The sequence below is a fragment of the Natrix helvetica genome (genome assembly GCF_964273705.1).
Source record: "Natrix helvetica genome assembly, chromosome: 15".
Lineage (NCBI taxonomy): Eukaryota > Metazoa > Chordata > Lepidosauria > Squamata > Natricidae > Natrix > Natrix helvetica.
In genome coordinates, this window is record NC_138565.1 from 8380205 (window position 1) to 8405663 (window position 25459).

The 25459-nt window shown below is 45.3% G+C and overlaps 2 protein-coding genes across 3 annotated transcripts in view; both read right to left on the minus strand.

Moving 5' to 3' along the window:
- LOC309399623 (uncharacterized protein) overlaps positions 1 to 25459 on the minus strand; it is a 200301-nt gene that overhangs the window by 39388 nt on the left and 135454 nt on the right. The window contains exon 1 of one of the 2 annotated variants that reach the window (XM_081967628.1): positions 15865 to 15902. The exons of the other annotated variant lie outside the window; for it this stretch is intronic. The gene's annotated coding sequence lies outside the window, so the exon portion shown is untranslated. Of the gene's footprint in view, positions 1 to 15864; positions 15903 to 25459 lie in introns of those variants that run through there. 2 annotated transcript variants of the gene reach the window in all.
- Positions 18861 to 25459, minus strand: part of LOC309399366 (uncharacterized protein) — a gene marked incomplete at its 3' end in the record, with an annotated part of 29780 nt that continues 23181 nt past the window's right edge. Inside the window, exon 3 of the mRNA XM_081967102.1 lies at positions 18861 to 19336. Coding sequence (XP_081823228.1) covers positions 18861 to 19336 — 476 coding nt within the window. The remainder of the gene's footprint in view (positions 19337 to 25459) is intronic.

A 25459-nucleotide genomic window follows, 5' to 3' on the forward strand; every position in this document is an offset into this window, starting at 1 on the left:
AACATCAAAGGATCCATTGGGGAGAGAAACCGAAGAAATGCTTCATGGGCAGAGGGACGTTCAGAAGACCAAAGGATCCATTCAGGAGAGAAGAAATACCAGTGGCCAGAATGTGAAAAATCGTTCATAAGAAGAGACCATCTTAAAACCCACCTAAGAATCCACACGGGAGAAAAATCTCAAATGCCTGGAGTGTGGAAAGATCTTTAATCTGAGGGGAAACCTTTATAAACATGAAAGGATCCCTTGCTAAGGGAAATCATATGAATGGCAGGAGGGCAGAGGATCCTTCATCTGGGAATCCCCAAAGGATCAAGGAGGTAGAATGGAAATGTCACCGTCCAGAATATGAAAAATCTGTCAGAACAAAGGATCTTCTTCAAAGCCACCTAAAAATCCACACGGGAGAAAAACCTTATAAATTTCTGGAGTGTGAAAAGAGCTTCCATCAAAGGGGAAAGCTTGTTAAGCATCAAACAATCCACACTGGAGAGAAACTCTACAAATGCCTTGAGCGTAAAGCTATACTGAGTCTAGAGGACTCCATCGACACCAAATAATTCAAAAGGGATTGTGAGAAATCACAGAGTGTATCTCAGGAATCGAATTGAATTGCGTATTCAAATTGGCCAACTGTAAATAGACACCTTAGCAATTTCTCCCTAGTGCTCAAGCTTTCAGTGTCCTTACAAACAAACAGAATTATGATATTCATGATAATTATAGTTCCAATAAGAGGGTTGAGTAAAGAAAATTTTAAGAAAGACTTTCCCATGCTGATTAATAAATGACTTTTTCAATTGTACATGTGAGATGTTTCAATTGGCTGAAATTGTAGGAACAGCACCCGTAATAATGGACATAATACCATGTTTCCCCGAAAATAAGACAGGGTCTTACTTTCTTTTTACACACAAAATATGGCTTGGGCCTTATTATGAGGGGAGGGTTTATTTTTTTGAGGTTGCCGGGCGGCTGCTCTCTTGCGAGCGGGCTCCCAAGGAGCCGGGCTCAGCATCATGGGCGAATGGCTGTGTTGCGCTGTCGCATCAGCGCAACCCAACAGCCATGGAGCGACCACTCTCACAAGCAGCCACCTAGCAAACCCCCTTTCCAGCCGGGTACAGCGCCATTCACTGACCTAGGGGTATTGCCAAGCCGCGTGAGCGCCTGTTCGCCGGCTTCCGCGGCTTGGCGCCTTCGAAATGCCACTGAAAGTGCATGGCTGGAGAGGGGGGTTGTGCAAGTGGTTGTTCTGCTCTCGCTCATGCTCTTCCTAGCCTCATGATGCCCCAGCCCAGCTCTCCCTGCAGAGCCAGGGCATCTCCGTTACCAGCGCCATCCCAGCATGGCTTTTTCGGCGGCTTCCAAACTGAAACTTTTGGCAGTGGCCGCTCTTGGCGTATTCTCTATGGTTGTACACTCAGCCGACAGCCAGCTCACAACCATAGACCGTACGCCCAGAGCGGCCACTGCTGGAAGACTCAGTTTGAAAGCTGCTGAAAAAGCCATGCTGGGGTAGTGGCAGCGGAGGTGCCCTGGCCCTGCAGGGATAGCTGAGCCAGGGTATTGGGAGGAGTGGGGGTGGAACAGCCACTTGTGCAACCCCCTTCTCCAGCCGTGCAGAGCGCCATTCACTGGCTTTTCGAAGGCGCCAAGTTGCGAGAGCTGGGCGGCGGCGAACAGGCACTCATGCGGCTTGGCGATATCCCTAGGTCAGTGAATGGTGCAGTGCCTATCTGGATAGGGGGTTTTCCAGATGGCTGCTGTGCCCGGCTCTTTGGGAGCATGCTCACAAGAGAGCAGCAGCCCAGCAACCCCCCTCTTCAGCTGGGCACAGCACCGCTCACCAACCTAGCATTATCCCGAAGTCACCGAGCAACACAATCACCTTTGCCGCCCCCGGTTCCTGCGACTTGGTGTGGGGTTGTCCAGGGGGCTTATTTACCTTTTTACCTTTTATTTTGATTTTTATACTGCCCCCTCTCCCCAAAGGGACTCGGGGGAGGGCTTATATTTTTGCCCACAAGCCACTCCATTTCCCCCCCAAATCCTTTAAAAAAGTAAAATAAAAAATAAGGTCTTGCTCTTCTCCCAAGTCTTGGACACAACATAGAAACACATATACACTACCTCCACACTCTTCTAACAGAAATGGACTATTAACAAGTTTCACAAATAAACTCAAATATTGTATCTCTGCCTGGCTCTTTTGTTTCTGCAATATTGTTTTTAGTTGCTCATTAAGTCCCATATGGGCAAAAATCCCCTGGATTGTCCAAGGGAAGTTGAGGCCAGACAGACATGCAATATTGAGAAAAAGGCTGCCTTTGATCCCTATATCTAATCCTCCTAATAGCTCAGATTGAGGCAAAAAAAAGACTCATGAGCTCTGAGGGCGGCTGGAAGTGCAGAAACACACAGTCCTGGTCACTAACCAGGAGTTTTATTTCAGAGCAATCACACCTTTCAGCCACTAAGTCTTACCCATCCAGGGTCCCTCCTCTGGTAGTCTTTGGTGCCTTCCAATTGAATCCAGGTGTGGAATCCCAGAACGAGCCCCCAGATTGTTGTCCCCAATTCGGGTCTGAGCCTGGTGCCGAAGCCAATGATGGACGCCAGACACAAGGTGCAGGTTTTCTGATTGTTTTTTATTGAAGTAGTCCAAGGAAAAGGGTTCCTGGTCAAAAGGCCAAGAACAAAGGATTCAGAACGCTTTGTACATTTTCACTAAAGGAGAAGGCGGGACAAGGTGAAATAATAAGAAATATCCTTGAATAAACATTTTAGCAATAATTCTACAATTTGTCCTATTAGTCTAAGTCTAAGCCTTGGCTAATGAATGCTCCAGGAGTTTTCTAATAGACATTTCATTTGCTGCCGGCCATCTCCATTGCTAACTTTTGGCTGAGGTCTGCAAGTTGTCTAATCCTTGTTATTTTTATCAACTTTCTAACTACCCATAATTGCTAAGGGCTTTACACATGCATGTTTCCTGTTGATAAGCATTCTTTGTTCTTGCCAGACAGACAGACACACACACACACACACACACAAACACACCCCAATTACAGTCTTCCTGCTTTACTTTCAAGTGAGTGCCATGACCTTGCTTTAGCAGCCATCCCATCACTGTCTTCTACTATGCCGTACAAAATAAATAAATAACTCATATGGGTTTTCTGAATGTTAGTCCTCTGCAAAACCATCCCCCGTTATTTGAAACTCTTTAACTTGTCAAATGGTCCACTTAGTGTCAGATGTCCCGTTTGAAAAGGTAGCTAACATAATCTAAAGGCTCAAATAGGGCCCACACTGCAGCACCTCCCCAGCCCACATGTGGCCTTCCACAGACCTCCCCCACCCTGAGACCCCCTGGGCACTGCTGGCAGCCCCACACGGTCCCCAAAGGTATTGGGCCTGCTTTCCTGTCCTCCTGGGGTCCCATGGCCTCATCCCCATCTTCCGGTCATTGCTCACTTTTATTTATTTATATCCCACCTTTATTATTTTTGCAAGGCGGTGTATATGACCTCCGCTCCTTCCGGCAAAAATTGAAGACTCACCTGTTCCGATTAGCGGGCCTGGCATAATTACAACTGTTATCTCCTGGTAGACGTACTATTAACTGGTTATTTTAGGGGTATTGTTTTTAATTTAATTTGTGTGTTTCTTAGGGGTTTTAAAATTATATTTATATATATTGGCTAACTGTACAGTTCCTTTTAACTCTATTTTAACCTCCTCCATATTTAACTGTACATATTTAATTTTTCTATTTATTGTATTCTGATGTATTCTTTGCATGGACTGTACACCGCCCCGAGTCCCTTTTGGGAGAGGGGGCGGTCTAGAAGCACAAATAATAAATAAATAAATAAAATATATCCAACACATTATTTTCCTCATTTCCCTGCAAGGACCCTGTAAGGTCAGTTGGGCTGAGAGAAGGTGGCTGGTTTTGGTCATCTTTCTTCCATGCCCAAGGTGTATTAGAAGTCTGCATCTCTTGCTTTCCAGCCCTGTCCCTTAACCCCTAGACCAAATCTTTTGAGTAAATCTCTTCAGGAAAGAGCCGCTCCAATGCATGGCCTTCATGACAAGAGGATTTATGCTGCTGTCCTGAAAGCGGGCACCATTCTGAGAGCAGCTGCAATGATTTTTCCCACTCCAAAATGGCAGCCACTTTGTGGACCGCACTCCAGGGCTTCCACTCTATAGGGAAGCTGAGGCCCAAAGCAGAGCTGCTCTCTTCAAACATCCTCCTCAATTGGGATTCTGGAGATCATATTTGGAAGGACTCATGATCCACAGCCCTGCCTTAATGGAACTTCCCTTCCACATGCAGGGAAGTAGGCAGTGGGGTACCCCAAGGTTCTCCTATGGACCCAATACTCTTTCCTTAGGAATACTAAATAGCATTAACTAGATAAATGGGGAAGGAACAGAACGGAGCTGGAAGGGACCTGGGCGGTCAGTTAGTGTCAAAGGCAAACACAAGGTGTGAGACCAGAATATACTTTTATTTCGGTACCAAGATAGAAGGACCCAGGCTTTGAAAGCCTCCAAGTCCCAGATTAAGGTTTTACACTCAATTTTTATACTCCAAGGTGAGTCACACACACCTGCTTGCCCTCCCGCTAATAATGCCTATAATATTTATTGGTTACCTGAGGTAAAGCCCCCCCCCAAGCTTTTACGATTGTTATGCTAAACAGCTAAATCACAGGCCACCTGTTGCCTACCCAGGTCACAGGTATCTTGCAAAGCTTCTAGTTTCATATTCTAGCTATGTTGTTTTGGGGGTTTCCTTGTAAGGGAGCTATTCTTGCATTCAACATCCTGGCTAAGTGGTTTCTGACAGGTAAGTTGTTTCCTTCTGTGGAAGCCCAATGATTCAGAAAACAATTGCAAGAGAGTCCAAGGGTCCAGAATGAGAAGCGAGGAAGGCCCAGTGTCAGATCCCTAAAAGTGATACTGCCATTCAATTGGGAAGAGGGGAGCCTCAGAGTTAAATCACTAGCTACATCTGAAACAACTGAGTTTTACAACTGGCTTCCTGTCACTGGGAGAGTGAAAGTCCCAACATCTCTGGAGGGATGTTTATGATAGCCATGTGGGATATATAACTTTGTTGTCTAACTAGAGATAGCCATGGGAATGTGTGCTCTATTGATTCCCAGGGCAGAAGAGTTAAGGAAGCATCTTCACGCTTATGTATTGGTCAAAATCTGCATTCGGACAAAGGGGGGGGGGTTTCATTATCAGCTTAATCCCATTTGCATGGCCTAAAGGTTTTCAGACGCTGCTTTTCTTCTTCTTTTTTAAACAAAGTTTTTTATTGTTTTTTTGATGTTTTACATAGGGAAAAGGTAGGGGAAAGGTTACAAATTTTGGCAGCTGCGAAATGCGGTAGGTGCACCCCCCCCTCCAAACTCATAGTATACATTGTATAAGATTCAAATATTACATAATAGCATATAGTCAGTGTGGTAAATTCAATTGGTAATTTCGGTCAGTTTATATCACATGGATTTTCTTACTTATTTGTGTGATCTGAGCTTTCTTGATGTCGCCCCATCTCCCCCAGCTGGCAGTGCTCTGGCCCCTCCCGTGTCTTGTACATCTATTGAAGTGTCTTCTGGTTTTTCTAGGAGTAATTACTTTTTTTCCATAAAGGCCTGCGCCTCTATGGGTGTATTAATTCTAACTCTTGTCTCCTCCCAGAATATTAGCATACCTTCAGGCAATAACCATCGGAACCACACCCCCTTCTGGTATAGTTTATTCGCCAATTGCGAATAAGATTTTCTTTTCTCCCTCACTTTCTTGGGGATCTGTTTCAGAATGGTTATCTCCTTATCTTTGTGTTCTGACCCCCTCCTCTTGTATACCAAGACACTCCGACACAAAGTCTCTTCAAAGATGTTTATTGACATACAGGTTCCACCTTGGCAGCAATCCAGACTGCCAAGGTCAAGATAGCACTCTGGGCAGCAATCCAGCTACAGCGACACCCCTTGGCAGCAATCCAGCTACCAAGCTCCAGATAATCACCTTAGCAGCCAAGGTCCAGGGAACAGATTGACAGTAATCCAGGTAAAATCTTTAGCAGCAATCCAGCCTGCCAAAGTACGACACAGATCTGAGCTTCTCCAACTCCAATGATCAGTTGATTCCTGCAAAGGGTGTGTCCACAAGCAGTCCCTTTATAGTCTGGAGAGGAGTCTAATGATCAGCAGCTGAGAGCCATTATCTCCGGTAATTGCTCAATTGCTCCTTACGCCGGGTAGCACGTCGGTAACGAGCATCTAATAGCTCACTGCTGTCTGACTCACTGTCCTGTGACTCCTCTCCACTGCTCCAAGGCATGACATCAGGAGCCCCCTTCCTTTGGCTTTCACCACTGCTCCATGCCTCAGGCGCCCCCTGGTGGCCAACCAGCCTCTCTGCGCCCTGCTCAGCGTCGGAACCCTGTCCAGGGTCCCCCACCTCCTCTTGAGCCGACTCAGAGGACACCTCGCTGTCGGAGTCTGGTGGCAGCGGCACCGGCACCGGCTGGGCCACAACACTTTGTATATCAAGGCTTGCCCCCTTTGTGCATTCAGAATTTCATCTCTTGTGCTTTTCCTAAGAAATTTGATGTGTACTTCCCTGGGGACATTGTGTGTTCTAGCATACGCTGAATTCACTCTATAAGCCAGGTCTATTTCCCACCCCACGCTGCTTTTCTTCTAATAGCTTCCATCATGACTGATTAAAGTTTCCGGGGGGGGGGGGATTTCCTGGCAGATGCGCTATCCAGAAAACCGCAATGTTGCAGAAAATGACAGGCTTAGACTTCTCAGGATACAGGAAAAGTTTATTTGGCAGCCAGGTTCAGAAAGCTAGCACATAGCTAGCATTTGAAATTCTGAACAATCTATATTATCGAAGCATGCATTCTTATACATTCTCAAAGACAGTGTAACACGGAAACACTTAACTCATTTCTTATTGGTTACCTTGAGGAAAAAGCCCTATAAGGAGATGGGGGTCTTACTTCTCCTTTTGTTACAGGTATGGACTACGTGTCATTAACAAACTTTATTTGAACCTTGTGGTTTTGGACTTTTGACATAGGGACTTTTACTGGAACATGTTGTGGTTGAGGGCTGATGACATTTCCCTGTCCCTTTAAGCAAATTTCCAACTGTCCCTTTTATGCCACGTCTTCATTCTTATATTTTTAATCCATATTTTATTCCACTTTATTTCCCCCCTTCTAGACTCTATTAAGGCCCACAATTGAGTCTAGCCTGTTAGATTAACAATATAAGCATGCAGAATACAGAATAGCAGAGAAAGCAAGGATACAAGAATACACATCTTAGGGCTTATCTTCCAAAATCACTTTCTCTACTTCTAAGAGGGCAATTTGAATATAGGAACTAGTATCTGAGACTTCATCTTCCTTGAGGGTATGTGGAATTAGGCTTTCCATTAACATTAATTACTTTTTACCCTGTGTTTCCTTTACCGACCTCATAGTTGTTTAAGCAAGGGTATTATGCAGGGGAGGAAGGCTAAACTTGTGATTCCACATAATAAAAGAAATAGCATTTGCTTGATCCAACCTGTTCCCGGTAGCCAAGAGAACCACACATCTGTTCCTTGTACTTTTTTGACCAATAGAGGAAGCTCAAACTATTCTTGGACCATCCCCCAGACTTTCTTTCGACTTTAGGTGTTGGGATTGGCTTACGGTTCTGTCCCCAAGCATAAATGATGCATCGTTGGTGGAAGCAGACCTGTACCACATCCTGTAACTTGATTCCACCCTGTTCTTCAGTTCTTTCTTCAAGAGCAAGGGGGGTTGCTCGGATATTTTCACAACATTCAAAACGTTATCACTTAACAAGCTCATTGCCAATAACAGCCAGAGCCACAAAAGGCTCATAATTGTCCCTCATGCAAAACTTCTCCTAACACAATTCTTTTATCCTACTGAATCACCATGTCAGGGAGAAGGCAGGGGTTATATATAGTTTAAGGAATGGCAATATCAGCTTTGGGCAATCCACAAAACCAAATCTTATTTGCTAAACATATCTCTCACAATCCAAAAACTCCTATTATACTGCAAAGAACTCATTCCCACGGTTCCTCAAACATAAGTGTCATCAGATGATTCATTTCCCTCTTGATTACAATTAATTATCTTAGCCTCAGCACTGTCTTCCTCTGGAGGGGACAATTCCTGAGGGATGAATATGCAATACAACAAATAAGTACATTCACTAAAGCGAGAGATAGTACAGTTATGACTATGAATACTTGGCTTGCCATTTCCTGACAGGTGCTCACACTTTCTAATACAACTTATATCTAATAAATGAAACGTTGTCTTCCTCCTCCAAATCTTCAGCCATACGTTGAGAAGTCAGCTTCCAGGGGGGTGACTTCAGTAGGGCTTCTTCTGCCCCGTAAGAGCTTACCCGTTACCGGTAGGGAAGCTTATAGGAGGCATTTCTTTAGGTGTACTACTAAGGGACAGGATTCGTCTGAATCAGCCTCCCAATGTTCTTCAGCGGCTGGTTTAATGCGGGTCCAATGAATCCAAGACTTGGATTCTAAAACTTTTACTGCAAGTGGAGAACACATGACCACAGTATATGGGCCCTTCCATCTAGGTTTCAAATTCTTCCCTTTCCTGTGTTTTACCACACTCTGTCCCCCATCTGAATATTATGACTGGAAGTTGTTAAAAATGGTGGGGGTAAGGGAGACACAATACTGTTGGATTACTTGTATTTACTTACTCAATTCTCCCACCATTTGATTCACCCATGAGGACCCCAACTGTCCTAGGTCCCTTATATGATTTTTCAAATTATGGCTTATAACTGGTGGCCATCCAAACATCATTTCAAAAGGAGATAATTTAAGTTATTTACATGGAGTACATCTCACAGAGCAGAGAGCTAAGGGTAAGGCATCAAAACACACCTTATCTTTTCCTTAACAGTGCAATTCACACATTTGCTTAATTTCTTTCCTGAGACAGTTAAAAGACCTCTTTCCCTATAATCAGCAGTATTGATATGCAAAGTAAGGAAAGCATACAGAGTCAGTTCAGATGTTCACCCTTTCATTCTTTGTTCTTTCTAATGCACAAATTAAAGCCCACAATTCTGCCACTTGGGCACTGGTGCCTTTTGGGAGAGGTCCACTCTCAAAGACTTGGGCAAGGGAGACTGCATAATGTTCTCCCATAGTAATGAAGCTTGATCCAAGCTATAGTCTGCATATTTCAACTGCACGTCAGTTAAGTCTGGTCTGCATGAAAACTGATTCTCAATTATTCTCATACAATTATACTCAATTTCGGGTCCTGGTATTGGCAAAAGGTGGCAGGGTTTTAGGGCATTTGTTTGCTTCAAGGTCACTTGTGGATTTTGAGTCAGGAGTGCCTGATATTTGTAAAATTCCTTGAATTGCATGGCTAGTGTAGATATTTGTAGGCTGTCTAAAAGTTAATTTATTAGCTTCCTCCATTAGGAGAGCTGTGGCGCTAGAATTTTAAGCAATGTAGCCAGCCTTTTGCAACAGTCCAGTTGTTTAGATAGATAAGTTGTTGTCAACTTCCTTTTTCTTATCAGAGCCTGAGATAATTCTGACTTTAGGGTTTCAAAGGCCCATTTCTGCAAGCAAGGGTTCTTCCTTTTTTTTTCCACCCCCCTTCGTAGATGCGTAAGGTTTGGCTAAAAGCACGAAATTTGAAATCCTCATTCTGCAATATCCTGCTGTTCATGGGTTCACAATTTGGCATATTATTACTCTTAAGTATTTAACTTGGGGCTTTTTGTCCCTGCCTTCCAGCTTTTTGCCTTGTCCATTAACAGATGAAGCAATTGATTGATTGGTATTTTTTTCAACAATTCTCCTTCGTCTGTTTGGTTACTGGGATATTATCTACATATTTCCATCTTCGCAAGGCTGGAAATTTTCTAGGCCTGAGGCAAAGACTTAACCAAAAAGGTAGGTAAAATTTTTAATCCTTGGAGAAACCTAGTCTTCAAGAGCAAACAGCCTCTTTTGACCTGTTACTTTTCCTACTCAAAAGCAAACAGTTTTTAGTTGTTTCTATGTATTTGAGATGGTGAAGAAGGCATAGGCAACAGGCATGGCTAGAGGCTTTACTTGTATAATTATTGGTGCATGATGATATGCATGGCCTGGTGGATTCTTGAACCACCATTGCCATATCTCATCTGGGGGAGTGCCTCATAATTAGAGCCATTTTATCTTCCTCAAAGGACAGTGTAGCTCCCATTTTGCATAGGATATCATGACCCAAAGGAGGAACTGGGCATTCAAGCATGTCTTGGGACATTCTTGTAGCCAGTGGCCCCTTTTTTTTTCTTACACCAATTACATCGACCTGTGCTTTGGGCTTTGGAATTATTTGACAATGCAACTGTCAGCAATTCAGCTTTACTTTGCATCCTGTCATCTCTCTTTCTCTCTTTTACTTTTCACAAAGACCTTTCATGCAATTTCCATTTTATTCAATCCACACAGACCTACATGCACAAATAGTCTGAAACAACAATTTCAGACGGGGAAGAGTCTCTCCCTTTTAATCTTCAATTTTTTTTTTCCTTGGGAAACATGTGGGTTATTCTCCAAGCATGGAAAACTTAGAGATTAAAACTTTAAATCCCACTGTTCCCCACAACTTCCAAGTCCAAGCTGAGAAGCTTACTTATTTTGCCCGCTGGTCAAACATATCAAAATCAATTGAACACCATTCAATTCTACATGTTATTAGTATAGATACACACCTAAGAATTACATCAAATTAATCAAGTCCAATTACCTAGATCTTCCTATTCAATAGGCTTTTACCTTTTTATGACCTGCTAAATTTCTTACTTTTGTTCGAAGTTATGCCCGTTTGTTCTATCTCCTTAAGCACTAGATGGTTAATACCTGTCTCTGCCCTGGGTGTTCCGTTTCTATCTTGACCTCCCAGCCGCGCTGGCATATTTTTAAAGATCAAGATGTATAGAGACAATGTATAGAGATGTTTGTCCATACATTGTTTGCATTCAGCCAGGGTTCTAGGTTGGATCTCCCAGCCACGCTGGCATATTTTTAAAGATCCGGATATATGGAGACTTTCATTAACACATCGTTTGCATCTGGGGGGGCTCTTGATTCATCTGATGGTGGCCAGAATCTGAGGCCCTATTCAAAGGCACTCCAAATCTTGGCACAATGTCTTTTAGTACACACAAAACCAAGAGATCTCTAAATCTCACTTTCTGGGAAAATTGTGGGGACATCTATTAGCCACACAGCACCCGGGAGCCCTGTACAAGGACTTCCAAAGGAAGTTTCCATCCTGTCTTTGGGTTGTTTTGTCACAGCAGAGACAGGCTGCAGCAATCTGATTAACAGCATGTGTGCCTCTAACTACCGATCCCCGCAACAACCTCCTCGACAATTCTTCCGGCAGGTCCCCTTGCCTCCCACTCTATCTAAGAGCCTTGGCGAGAAAAATGTGTTTCCTCTTGCCTTTCGAAGTTCCTTCTTATCTGAGGTTTTGTGCCCTTGTATGCTCATTCCACAAATTCAGAGATGCCTTTCCTGGCCCCCCTTTTTTCCCTAATGTCATCTGCAGAGTGACCAATGAAGATACAATGCAATACAATAGCAGAGTTGGAAGGGACCTTGGAGGTCTTCTAGTCCAACCCCCTGCCTATACCATTTCAGACAAATGACTATCCAACATCTTCTTAAAGACTTCCAGTGTTGGGGTGTTCACAACTTCTGGAGGCAATTTCTGTTCCACTGATTGATGGTTCTAACTGTCAGGAAGTTTCTCCTCAGTTCTAAGTTGCTTCTCTCTTTGATTAGTTTCCACACATTGCTTCTTGTTCTACCCTCAGGTGCCTTGGAGAATAGTTTTTGACTCCCTCTTCTTTGTTGCTCTTTTCTGCACTCTTTCTACATCGTGGTGACCAAAACTGAATGCAGTATTCCAAGTGATCTTTATTCTATCCCTCTGTTTATGCAGCCTAGAAATGTGTTGGCTTTGTTTGGCAGCTGCAGCTGGCTCATATTTAAATGGTTGTCCACTAGGACTCCAAGATTCCTTTCATAGTTACTAATGTTGAGCAAGGTACTTGTGCATTTCATTTTTGTTGCCTAAATGTAGAATCTTACTCTTTTCACCATTGAATTTCATTTTATTAGATAGTGCTCAATGTTCAAGTTTGTCAAGATCCTTCTGTATCTTTAGCCTATCTTCTGGAGACATATTGACCATTCTCTTATTTTCTTCAACCTCAGGATCTAATGTGGTATATAGCCTGAAGGTTTGATAAATGCATTCTAGTAATTCCCCTGGATTTTCATCCTGTTTCTGTTGAATTTAATAGACCTTCCCTAAATTCTTAACTTTTGTTTGAATCCTAACAAAACTAAGGTCCAATAGTTTTGCAGCTGAATGTACTAGGTTCCTAATCTGGTTCCTTCAGTAACCATGTTCAGTCTGTTTTTTTTTTCATTATCCTTCTGCAAAAGCTTATTCAAAAGACTTATTCTTTTCTCTGTAGTTAATAAAATTTCCATCAGACTTTTTATGTGAGCCCAAACAGACTGGTGAGTTCAGAAAAATGGATGCAAAAAGGACATGCATCTCATCTGGATTTTCTCTATAAGCAGGAATTTTATTTTTCCAATTACATAAATCAGCCATTGAGAATGGAGCATATATCAAGACCTTACGTAGCTCCCCCTCAGCTTCTGGCAATAAAATTCCCTTAGGGCAATTTGAGTTTTTATCTCAACTGCTCCCTTGGACCAGGTTTGTGGTCCACTTGATCTATCCCTTCGATAACCTTTTTTGGTTTTCTTTCTCCTGGCCCCACCTAATGGGACCGTTTGTTCTTTCTTTTTAACAAAACAAAAAACACTTAAACACATCAAGGCAGGAACTAAATGTTTCGTTGAGACTCTCTCAAAGCTTTTTTTTCTTTCCTCCTTGAGGCTTTTATAATAGGGGTGAGGGTAATTTCTCTGCCAGAGACTTTTTACTAAAACTCTCTCAAGGCTTTTTTCCCTCAACATGCATTGGAGAGGCGTTCGAGGAACGCTCCCCACCTTCCCATGTTCTATTTCTAAGACACTGTCACCGACCTGGGGTGCCGGAATACCACGGTCGCCTTCAGGAACTGCGATGACTTAACCACCCACACAAACCACGAGCCTCATTAGGATACGCCGGTTCCATTTGGAACGGACGCTATCCCGGGCTCAGGGAGGTGATCAGGCCCCCTCTTCCACTCCTAACCGAGTGGGTCCACAATTCTTTTAATACTTGCCTGCAGGCGTCTTCTTTCTCAGCCGGCGTAAATTTTATTAACTTGTCCTGATCCTGGTCAGATTCTTGGATTGGTGGTGTCGTCCGGATGCCCAAGAGGGGTCATCAGCCCCCTTCCAGAGAAAGATCTCCGTGGCGCCTGAAGAAGGGCGAGATGGCCTCGATGGGGCACCGGTCGGTCCGTTCCATCCTCAGCGAAATATCGCTCTAAGTCCTGCCGCCACGGTCGCCAGAATTGTTGCAGAAAATGATAGGCTTAGACTTCTCAGGATACAGGAAAAGTTTATTTGGCAGCCAGGTTCAGAAAGCTAGCACATAGCTAGCATTGGAAATTCTGAACAATCTTTATTATCGAAGCACGCATTCTTATACATTCTCAAAGACAGTGTAACACGGAAACACTTAACTTATTTCTTATTGGTTACCTTGGGGAAAAAGCCCTATAAGGAGATGGGGGTCTTACTTCTCCTTTTGTTACAGGTATGGACTACGTGTCATTAACAAACTTTATTTGAACCTTGTGGTTTTGGACTTTTGACATAGGGACTTTTACTGGAACATGTTGTGGTTGAGGGCTGATGACATTTCCCTGTCCCTTTAAGCAAGTTTCCAACTGTCCCTTTTATGCCATGTCTTCATTCTTATATTTTTAATCCATATTTTATTCCACTTTAGCAATACAATAGTATGAAGCCAATAGTATGAGGCCTCCACACTCAGTATAGCTCTTTCCTCACTCAAGGCACTTCTAGTTTCTCTCTAGTGTGTATTATTTGATGCTTACTAAGCTTTCCCTTTTGACTGAAGCTCTACACACTCCAGAATTATGAGGTTTTTCTCCTGAGTGGATTCTTTGATGTCTATAAAGGCTGCTGGTCCAACTGAAGCTCTTTCCACACTCCAGACATTTGTAGGGTTTTTCTCCTGAGTGGATTCTTTGATGGATATAAAGACTGCTCCTTACACTGAAGCTCTTTTCACACTCCAGACATTTATGAGGTTTTTCTCCTATGTGGATCCTTTGGTGTCTATAAAGGTTGCCCCTCCGACTGAAGCTCTTTCCACACTCCAGGCATTTATGAGGTTTTTCTCCTGTGTGGATCCTTTGGTGTATATAAAGGCTGCTCCTCTGACTGAAGCTCTTTCCACACTCCAGGCATTTATGAGGTTTTTCTCCTGTGTGGATCCTTTGGTGTATATAAAGGCTGCTCCTCCAACTGAAGCTCTTTCCACACTCCAGGCATTTATGATTTTTTTCTCCTGTGTGGATCCTTTGATGTGTATAAAGGTAGCTCCTCCAACTGAAGCTCATTCCACACTCCAGGCATTTATGAGGTTTTTCTCCTGTGTGGATCCTTTGGTGTTTATAAAGCCTGCTCCTATGACTGAAACTCGCTCCACACTCCAGGCATTTATGAGGTTTTTCTCCTGTGTGGATCCTTTGGTGTTTATAAAGCCTGCTCCTTTGACTGAAGCTCTTTCCACACTCCAGGCATTTATGCGGCTTTTCTCCTGAGTGGATCCTTTGGTGTTTATAAAGGTTGACCCTCCGACTGAAGCTCTTTCCACACTCCAGACATTTATGCGTTTTTTCTCCTGTGTGGATCCTTTGATGTCTATAAAGGCTGCTCCTCTGACTGAAGCTCTTTCCACACTCCACGCATTTATGAGGTTTTTCTCCTATGTGGTTCCTCTGATGTGTATAAAGGTTGCTCCTCCAACTGAAGCTCTTTCCACACTCAAAGCATTTATGGGGTTTCTCTCCTGTGTGGTTCCTTTGATGTGTATAAAGGTAGCTCCTCCAACTGAAGCTCTTTCCACACTCCAAACATTTATGAGGTTTTTCCCCTGAGTGGATTCTTTCATGTCTATCAAAGTCGCTCCTCTGACTGAAGCTCTTTCCACACTCCAGGCATTTATGAGGTTTCTCTCCTGTGTGGATCCTTAGGTGTCTTTGACGATCTCCATTTCTCTTGAAGGATTTCTCACATTTCGAGCATTGAAATTTCCTTCCTTCCTCATGGATCCTTTGGGTGTTCCGGGGTCTTCCGAAGGACCCTCCGCCCTCCAGGACCGTCTCGGAGTTTCCGGCTGTTTCCTCCTCCCCGCATCGCCCTCCAGGCAGCCACCTTTCCTGTGGTCCCTCTGGGCTCATCCCTCCTGCAGCCTCAGAGCCTCCCGGCTTTTCCCCGCCGTCACCAGTGGAAGCAGCCTCAGGACAGGGCAGGGCTGCTCCGCGGGGCCCGCCCTCCTCTTCCTCCTCTTGGGCGGCGTTTCCTTCCTTTCCCCGCCGGGCGCCTCCGTCCTCCCTCAGGGGAGAAAAGAGAGGAGGGTCACGTCTGCGTCCCCTTCCCCGCACGGGAGGTGCAGGCCGAAGTCTCCGCCTCCTACGGTCCTCCGTCCCAGGACTCGCCTGTCCGCCGAGACTCTCAGGCTGCGACTCCCAGCAGTCCCCGCGCCCGACATGCAAACGGTAGCTTCCGTCGCCTAACCACAGACCTTTTTCCGTCGCTCCTCTGATTGCGTAACTATGGGCGGGGCCTCTTCCACTCCTCCCCTGTCGCTCCGGTAGGTTTTTCCGATTGCGAAGAAACCTTTCTCTTCCTGGCCGGTGCATATTTGAATGCGGCGCCTTCTAGGCCTTCTCATTGAAAGCCCAGCTTTGTTACTCCCCCCCCCTCGCTCCTTACTGGCGTGCCGCTCTGGCCGCTCGGCGTCTGGGCTCCTCTCTCCTTTACTCCGCCCCTCCGCTTCCTGTTCCTCTCACATGCTCCCTTCCGCCCTCCGCCGCTCTTCCTGTGCAGCCTCTCAGCCCTTCCTGCCTAAGTTCGACCCCCCACAATCTGGTCCCTTTTCGAGGCGGGGCTGCTCTGACAGGGGGGGGTGCAGCCTTCCCTCCGCAGGCCTACCTCGCAGGGCTGTTCGGAGGGGAGACCTAAGTGAGGGGGAGTCCAGACTGATCCCCGCAAAGCGCCTAAGGAGGGGAGGGGGTGGAACGGCGAGGGGGGAATGGGAGTCTTCTGTCCTGCCCCTCCTCTGGTGCCCCTCACCCCCTCTTTCTCTCTCCTCCCTTCCCCCACCCCCTCTTTCTTTCTCCCTTCTCCCACCCCACCCCCTCTTTCTCCCCCCTTCCCCTCCCCCTCTCCCCCCTTCTTTTTCTAGACCCCCCTCCCCTTCATTAAGCTCTGCAGTGTTTTGTTGTGGCAGAATCTGTTCCAGGGAGGCTGGAATTCCTTTTCCTGGCCTGGATCTCTGGAGGAGAAATGAGACCTGAAGTTCAAAACTCGGGGAGAGAATTTCTGCCTCCTCAAACGTCTCACCATCCTTTCTCTGGGGGCCTTTGGGTGAAAGAGGCTTCAGCCCCCAGGCAGAAATAATGGAGGAATGATGGAACAAAACACAACATGGCAACCGAAAGGGAATGCAATGGGAGGTTGAGGGACAGTCTACATGCAACAATGTCTTTTATGAGAAATGGGCAGCTTGAGCGATTTGTTTCCTTGCCTCCTACAGACATTTTGCCTGGCATTGTTGCAGGTAGAAAAGGTGGAGCAGGGGAGGTTTGATAGGCACCTGTCATCTCCTTGGGAATTCTGATGACTTTATGACCTCATCCATGCAGCCTAAGCTGCCAGTTACTCTCAGTTGTCAGAGTGAAGATGCCACCCAAGAGGTTGGTCAGTCTTCAGAGGGGCTCCTGGGCTCTGGGAAAGCTTCCCTCTATTTGCAGCCCATTTATCAGAGTTGTATTCCAAATCTTCAACTCAATTTCTGTTCTCAGGAAAGGGGAGGTGGGTGAAGATGTGCTCCAGAGAACACCCAGCTCCCTTCCTTCTTCCTTTTAATTAGTCCTTGATTGTTTTTAATCATGTGGGATTGTTGCTTCTAAAGCCAGGTGCTCCCAGTTTGGTGTGGAGCTGAAAAGAGATGAATTTCCTCCACTTTGGGGAGACTTTTACCTTTGTAAAGGGGCTTCTTTGCTCACCTGAACATACAAATACAAATCACCAAGAAATACAAGCAAAGCAAAAATGGTTGATTAAGGGTCATGTAAAGAAATATAATATTCAGTCCAAGCGATTCATCAGTAAGCAAATGACCAAACTGTCATTCCCTCAATGGACAATAATGGCTGCAAAAGCTGATGGACTTAACAGAGGTGGCTAAAGGGACTGATTAAAGAACATAATTTTGTTTCTACTTGGAAACCACTTTTGGATTTTGTGCTTAAGGTGGGAAAACAACGTTGATTTGGGGTTTTGTCAATTCGATTTGATGCTACAGAAACTATGTATTATATAAAAATAAAAAATTTTAGTCGAGGAAATTAATCCTTTCCCCTCTACTGTACTTTCTTCTCTTCCTCCACTATTTTACCCTAAACTTGTATTTTTCTTTCTGGTTTGTATTTTTTGCTATGATAAACTAATAAAAAATTGAAAACAAATAATTAAGTGCACTGATTGCTTGTGAAGTTTGAAAAGCAGAAAACATTGATTCCAGAGAAAAGTTAACACATGACAAATTGATGTCTTAGTCTTTCCGAGCTGGGTTTGTGCCTTTCTTGAAAGTTGCAGGTGTATTCAGACATTCAGAATACTTTGTGGTGTAGTGGCTGAAAAAGCAACTTCTCACATATTAAAATAAAGAGCTTTGGTCAGGAAGGGGAAAACACACAATCTTAAAACTTAAAAAAGAGGTGCAGATTCCCATGTTAAAAGAGCTAATATGTCATTTGAAATTCGTGATGAAATCTAAAATGTGAAGCTAAAGGATGACACACTTTGTTTAACTTGCTGTGACTCATCTTGCTTTCTTAGACTTTGCCTCAGCCTTCTCCTCCTCTCTTCTGGGCCTTTTCTCAAGGGGGTTTCTTGCTGGGGAAATACGGTTGTGTAAACAGAGGCATAGAATCAACATCACGTGAACTATTTCCACCACCTTATAAAACCTTAGTAAGGCCACACTTAAATACTACATTCAATTTTGGTCACTTCATTACAAAACGTTTTTGAGACGTTGAAAAAAGTGCAAAGAAGAGCAACTGGGATGATGAAGGGCCTGGAGACTAAAGGATATGAAGACCTGGATAAGGCTAGTCTAGAGATAAGAAGGACTAGGGATGACATGATAGCACTGTTCCAATATATGACAATTAACCAGTGGAACAGCTTCCCTGCAGAAGTTGTGGGTGCTTCATCCCTAGATGTTTTTTAGAATGGACTGAACAACCACTTGTTTCAAATTAAAAGGATATATAATTATTAAGTATTAAATTAATGATATAATTAAATTGCCCTCCAGGCAGCGGCCTTTCCCGGGGTCCCCCTGGGCTCAACCCTCCTGCAGCCCCGGAGCCTCCCGGCCTTTCCCCGCCGTCTCCCAGGGCTGCCCGCTCTCCTCCTCCTCCTCCTCTCTCGCGGCGCTTCCTTCCTTCCTTCCCCGACCGGGCTCCTCCGTCCTCCTGCAGGGGAAAAGGAGAGGCGGGTCACGGCTGCGTCCCCTTCCCCGCAGGGAGGCCCAGGCCGAAGCCTCCGCCTCTCACGGATCTTTCCGGGCATGCTGGAGGCGGACACGGCCTCCCTCCCAGCCTCCCGTCTCCCTCCCTGGCAGCCCCCTTTCTCCGAGAAAGACCCTCCCAGCAGCTCCCTAGTTGCTCGTTATTTTCCGGAAGTGGAGGCTTCACCCTTTTTTTCCTCCGGAAGTTCCGCCTGTTCCTTTGGAGGCTCCGCCTCAAAAGGTCCTCCTGCCAATCGCCGGACTGTCCAGACTGACCAATCGGTTTCCGCTTTCTTTCATCTAGGAAGATGACGCCTGCGTGGTGTTGATGGTTGCTATGGTTCCCGGCGAAGGTGGGGGCGGAGGGCTCACATTGATCTCTGGGGTCCTTCCCCCCCTCTTTACTCCCTATTGTGGCCGGGGGAGGTCGGGGGCTCTTCTGGGGCGGAGACTTTATAGCCGCCTCTAAAGGGGAGCCAGTGGGGTCCAGTGAAGGAGGCACAGGGGGAGAAAGCAAGGGACGCTCTTTCGGTCCAGCCCACCTCACAGGGTTGTTGTTGGGGGAAGAGAGGAGGGAGGGGTCACCGTGGCTGGAAGGGGGAGGGGCTCAGAGGGGTCCAAAGACCCCTCAATCCAACCCTGAGCTCCAAATAGTCCCTTTTCTTCCACATCTTCTTCTCCGCCTCATTTGCAGAAATAATAAAGACAGGATCCAAATGAATAAATAAACTCTCCGTATGTGACTCACTCAAGTGTGTTTTTAAATTGCAACTGCATGGATACATTTTCTTCCTGGATATAAGAATTCGGAATTCTTGCACAAAAGGAGACCGTCTCCATTTAAAGAGGACCTAAGGAGGAGAATCTCCTGCCAATGGTTCCTGCTAGTGAATTTCCTCTTAGAAATCTATACCTCATTGGTGGAAAAAGGAAACAGGAAACCATGGAATGTTGATATAATCCAAGTTGGATTCTTTCTGGGTCTCTTTAACTGCTGGATCCCTGAAAATTTGGACCTTGGGTAAAAGAGGGTCATTAAGCTATGCAGTATTTTCTTTTGGCAGAAATTCTCCAAGGGGACAGGAGTTTTTCCCTCTCTACTGGATTGCTGTATTATTTTGGGAGTCACAAAAAGGTTTCTCACCTAAGGAGAAATCATGGAAGGAGCTCACCTGGGATGATGGAACAAAACACAAAAGAGCATGGCAAAAGAAAGGAAATGCGATGGGAAGCTCATCCAGAGCTACATTAATGAGTGGAGCTTCCCTTGACAGAGGCAGTCTACATACAAAAATCTGCCTTTTGTGAGAAATGGGGGAATTCAGTGATTGATTTGGTCACCTCCTGCACACAATTTCTTGACATTGGTGTACTTGTAAAAGGTGGAGCAGGTGACCTTTGGTAGGATGCCAAGGGAGGCCTGTCATCTCTTAGAGAATTCTGAGGCTTCATGACCTCATCCATGGAGGCTAAACTGCCAGGTATCAGAGTGAAGATGCCCTCCAAGAGGTTAGTCAGACTTCAGAAGGGCTCTGGGAAATCTCCAAGTGGTAGGTTGGTGTCCGAAGGGCTCCTGGACTCTGGGAAATCTTCCCTCTATTTGCAGCCAATTTATCAGGGTGCCCATTTGGCCCCTTCTAAGGAAAGGGAAGCAGGGAGAAAATGAGAACACCCAGCTGGTTGATCATTTTAAATCAAGTCTAAATCTCCAAATTCAGGCATCAATTTTGGTGTGGAGATGAAAAGAATGTGAGTACCTGAATTTGAGAGACTTTCAGACAACCAAGAGAGCTTCTTTGTCCACCTGAAAACACAGATAATCAAGTAATAATTTGAACGTATGTTTATTGTTGTTTTAGGTCCATCTTTCTTTAAGGGGGGTCAGCATGTCAAGACTGACTAGCACTGTCACCTATATTCTGCTTCACTCCCACCTGGGTAAAGAAGGGGGGGGCAGTGGCATCCAAGCATTGTTACTTCCCGTGAGAAATTACTCCCACCGCAAGGACATCCTAACCAGATTTCCCAGCATGGCTGGTTTCTTCCCATAACAAAATGAACAAAAGTTGTTGATGGACATAATGGACCGTGGGTGGCCCATGGGGAAAGGGGGAATGCACTATGCCAAAAGTAGGGCTACACTTTTACCAAATAATCTCAATTTACTGTGAAATCGGTTGAAACTGATCCAGAGCATAAATTTTGATTTGTGAGTAAACTTTCTTTTAATCGAAAGAAATTAAAATGGCAGGGAGAGAATGACTGCATGCAGCCTGCGTTGATTTTAAATCGACATTTGATTCCATTTTGAAGAAAGCAATATGAGGAACTTGGAAAATACTGTACAAAGGATGTTTCTCATTCAGCAATTGTATGAAGCATGCTAATCATCTTTTTCAGAAAAGTCTCCCAGGGCTATATTTTGACCTCCACCTTCTTTAAGGAGCACCTGCACAGGACCATCTCCTACATACACCTGCCTCAATCTGCACAATCCCCAATGTACTTCTCCTCCTATATGCTGAGAATATGGCTAGTATCTCCCAAAGCTTTGTTGGCTTTAGTAGTGCCAACTCAGAAAGCGATAGGTTGTTGTTTTCAGGCGTCGCTTGCTTATGTCTAATGCTGAAACGTAAAAGATGACCCTCAATCCATTCCCTCCCCCCTTTCTTTCCCAAGAAGGAAATTCAAAGTACAAGATAGGCAGGAAAACGGTTATAAAGTGAGGCATGTACCCAGGCCTCCCCCCAAACCAGAACGGCAGTGTCCGATAGGGATCTATGGGACCTAGCAGAGAGTCCCTTGTAGCGGTTTCTACTGGAAGACAAGGGGACCATTCAGAGAATCCAACTGACAAGAGTTTCAGATGTCTGGGGAGGGTCTTACATGGTACCCACCTTTGGAAAACCCACATAGATTTTATCAAACAATGACAGGGAGGGGCATTTTCACACCTGGAACAAGGAAGGCCAAATTAAATGTCAGGTCCTCCTATCTGGAGTGGGCACTGGGGAGGTGGACAAATGGACAATACAATTGTGTGGGCGTGATGGGAAATAAGGAGGGGGAGGATTCCTCCCTCCTGGATCCTTTGGGGACTCCGGAGATTTCTGAACACCTGTTCACCCTCCAGGTATTTCTTCTGTTTCTATCCTCAATGCATCATTTGATGTCTATAAAAGTTGCTCCTCTGACAGAAGCTCTTTCCACACTCCAGGCATTTATGAGGTTTTTCTCCTGTGTGGATCCTTTGATGTTTATAAAGGTCGCTCCTCTGACTGAAGCTCTTTCCACACTCCAGGCATTTATGAGGTTTTTCTCCTGTGTGGATCCTTTGATGTTTATAAAGGTCGCTCCTCTGACTGAAGCTCTTTCCACACTCCAGGCATTTATGAGGTTTTTCTCCTGTGTGGATCCTTTGATGTTTATAGAGGCTGCTCCTCTGATTGAAGCTCTTTCCACACTCCAAGCATTTATGAAGTTTTTCTCCTGTGTGGATCCTTTGATGTCTATAAAGGTTGCTCCTCTGACTGAAGATCTTTCCACACTCCAGGCATTTATGAGGTTTTTCTCCTGTGTGGATACTTTGATGTTTATAAAGGTTGCTCCTCTGACTGAAGATCTTTCCACACTCCAGACATTTATGAGGTTTTTCTCCTGTGTGGATCCTTTCATGTTTATAAAGTCTGCTCCTCTTGCTGAAGCTCTTTCCACACTCCAGGCATCTATGCAGTTTTTCTCCTGATTCAACCAGGGAACACTTGCTTCAATCAGGATCTGAGTGGGATGATTATTTAAAGGCAATTTATTAGAGGATTGTAGCAAAGAGATTTCCATCAATGAAAAGAGGGGATCCAGGACAAAAAATTGGGTTTCATTTCATACTCCATACAGTAGAAAAAGAGAGTTGATTGCATGGAAGAAATCTTCCTGCTAAGTTGCATTTACATCAAAGATATGGACAGTAACATCTCATAATATTAAGCATGACAACTGAAATGAGCATTGCATTAAAAGACCATTCACATGGGAAACGGCATCATGAGTGAACCTAAGTCTGTTCTGAAAAAGTACAATTTCAGGAGGTTGAAACAGCATGTACAATTGAAAACCTTCTTTGTTATTCAGCCTGAGACAGTCCCGTATTTGGCAGTTATTATTTACCCTTCTTAATATCTTCTTTACTCACCCACCCCCCAATTGGAATTATTACAATTATTATCATGAATGTCCTTATTCTGTTGCTTTGTAGGTACACTGAGAGCTTGTGCACTCGAGAGAAATTCCTAGCCTGTCTATTCACACTTGGCCAAATCGAATATGCGATTGAATTCAATGCGTTAAATACACACTGTGACTGAAGACCCTCTCACACTCAGGCATGTTTATCATTTTTCTCCCATGTGAATTCTTTGGTGTCGATGGAGCTTTCTATGCTCAGTATACACTATATAGCCAAAAGTATTCGCTCACCCATCCAAATAATCAGAATCAGGAGGTGTTCCAATCACTTCCATGGCCACAGGTGTATAAAATCAAGTACCTTGGCATACAGACTGTTTTTACAAACATTTGTGAAAGAATGGGTCGCTTTCAGGAGCTCAGTGAATTCCAGCGTGGAACTGTGAATGGATGCCACCTGTGCAACAAATGCAGTTGTGAAATTTCCTCGCTCCTAAATATTCCACAGTCAACATTCAGCTGTATTATAAGAACATGGAAATGTTTGGGAATGACAGAAACTCAACCACGAAATGGTAGCCCACGTAAACTCGTCCAACATCAGTGTGCTTCTGGAAGAGTGGTCAAAAATTCCCATAAACACATTCCTGAACCTAGTGGAGAACCTTCCCAGAAGAGTTGAAGCTGTTATAGCTGCCAAGGGTGGACCAACGTCATATTGAACCCTATGGATTAGGAATGGGACGTCATAGTAAGTTCATATGCGAGTAACGGCAGGTGAGTGTATACTGTTGGCAACAGAGTAGAATTTATGTGGTTTTTCTCCTGTGTGAATGAGGTCCATACAGACTTCCTCTACTACTGAAACATGTTCCAAAATCAAGGCATTTATGTGGTTTTTCTCCTGTGAATTCTTTGATGAATATCTAGACTTCCACTTTGACTGAAGCTCTTTCCCCACTCCACATATTTATGCGGTTTTTCTCCTGTGTGGATCCTTTGATGTTTACAGAGACTGCTCCTCTGATTGAAGCTCTTTCCACAATCCAGGCATTTATGAGGTTTTTCTTCTGTGTGGATTGTTAGACGTGTTTGAAGATGTCCATTAGTTTTGTAAGATTTTTCACATTCCGGGCACTGATATTTCTCTTCTCCACCCTGGATCCTTTTGGGAAATGCAGGGTGCAGAAGTGTGGGGAAAGACGAGGCTTGACACACTGAGGAACGTCCAACACTATTTTATTAACGTTAACAACAGCAAGCAATACAGGAGAGAATCTCCGTTCCTTTGCCTGACAGCTATTTATACAAAGAGCTGTCAGGCCGAAGGACCAATCAGGGAAGCGGATCAGCCCGCCTTCAGCCATGCTGCGCCTGATTGGCTAAGGCGCAGCATGGCTGTTGCTGGCTGACAACAGAGGGAATCCCTGGTCGTATGTCGGGGAGGAAAGGAATATAACACTCCTCCCCCCCTAGCGAGGACGCATGCGTGACAGCGGAGCATGCGTAAGATAGGCTGGGCGGTGTCGGACACGCCCAGAACGCCTCAGAACTGGGCAGATCGTCGGAGGAGGAGGTGGTGTCCGTGGGAGCTCCTCCCTGGAGGGAGTGGAGCTCCGGGCGCCATCTTGAAGGTCCATCCCAGCCGGAGGCAGAGACTCAGGAGCAGGTAGGCAGGGCCGGGGTGGCGCGGCCGCTGGCGGGCTTGAGTCAGGGAAGTTTGAATTGTTTTGAGGGACAGGCTGGCCTGATTGAGGGAAGGCCAAAACTGGGTGCAATGACGGAACTGGTAGCTCAACGGGGGCTGGGACGATGGACGGCTGTGGAAGGCGGAAGGCGCCTGGAACAGTCTCTGTTGAAACTTCTTGCGGCCTGGGCAATGGCCACGGCGGGGGAATCGGGTGCGGCGCCAACCCCAGGGCCTCTGGTGGAATTGTCGAGGCCGACCTTGCGGGGTTGTTGTGTGGATCCGAAGGTTCGCGACGCCTTAATTGATCCACGTGGCGGCGCCAGTCTGCACCGTCGGCGGTCCGGACCCTGTAAGAGCAGGGGCCGGTTACAGAAGCGCCTCAGGAGGATCCCACCTTCGTCGCCAGTGCAGAAGTGTGGGGAAAGACGAGGCTTGACACACTGAGGAACGTCCAACACTATTTTATTAACGTTAACAACAGCAAGCAATACAGGAGAGAATCTCCGTTCCTTTGCCTGACAGCTATTTATACAAAGAGCTGTCAGGCCGAAGGACCAATTAGGGAAGCGGATCAGCCCGCCTTCAGCCATGCTGCGCCTGATTGGCTAAGGCGCAGCATGGCTGTTGCTGGCTGACAACAGAGGGAATCCCCGGTCGTATGTCGGGGAGGAAAGGAATATAACACAGGGTCTTCCCAAGGACCCTCCGTCCTCCAG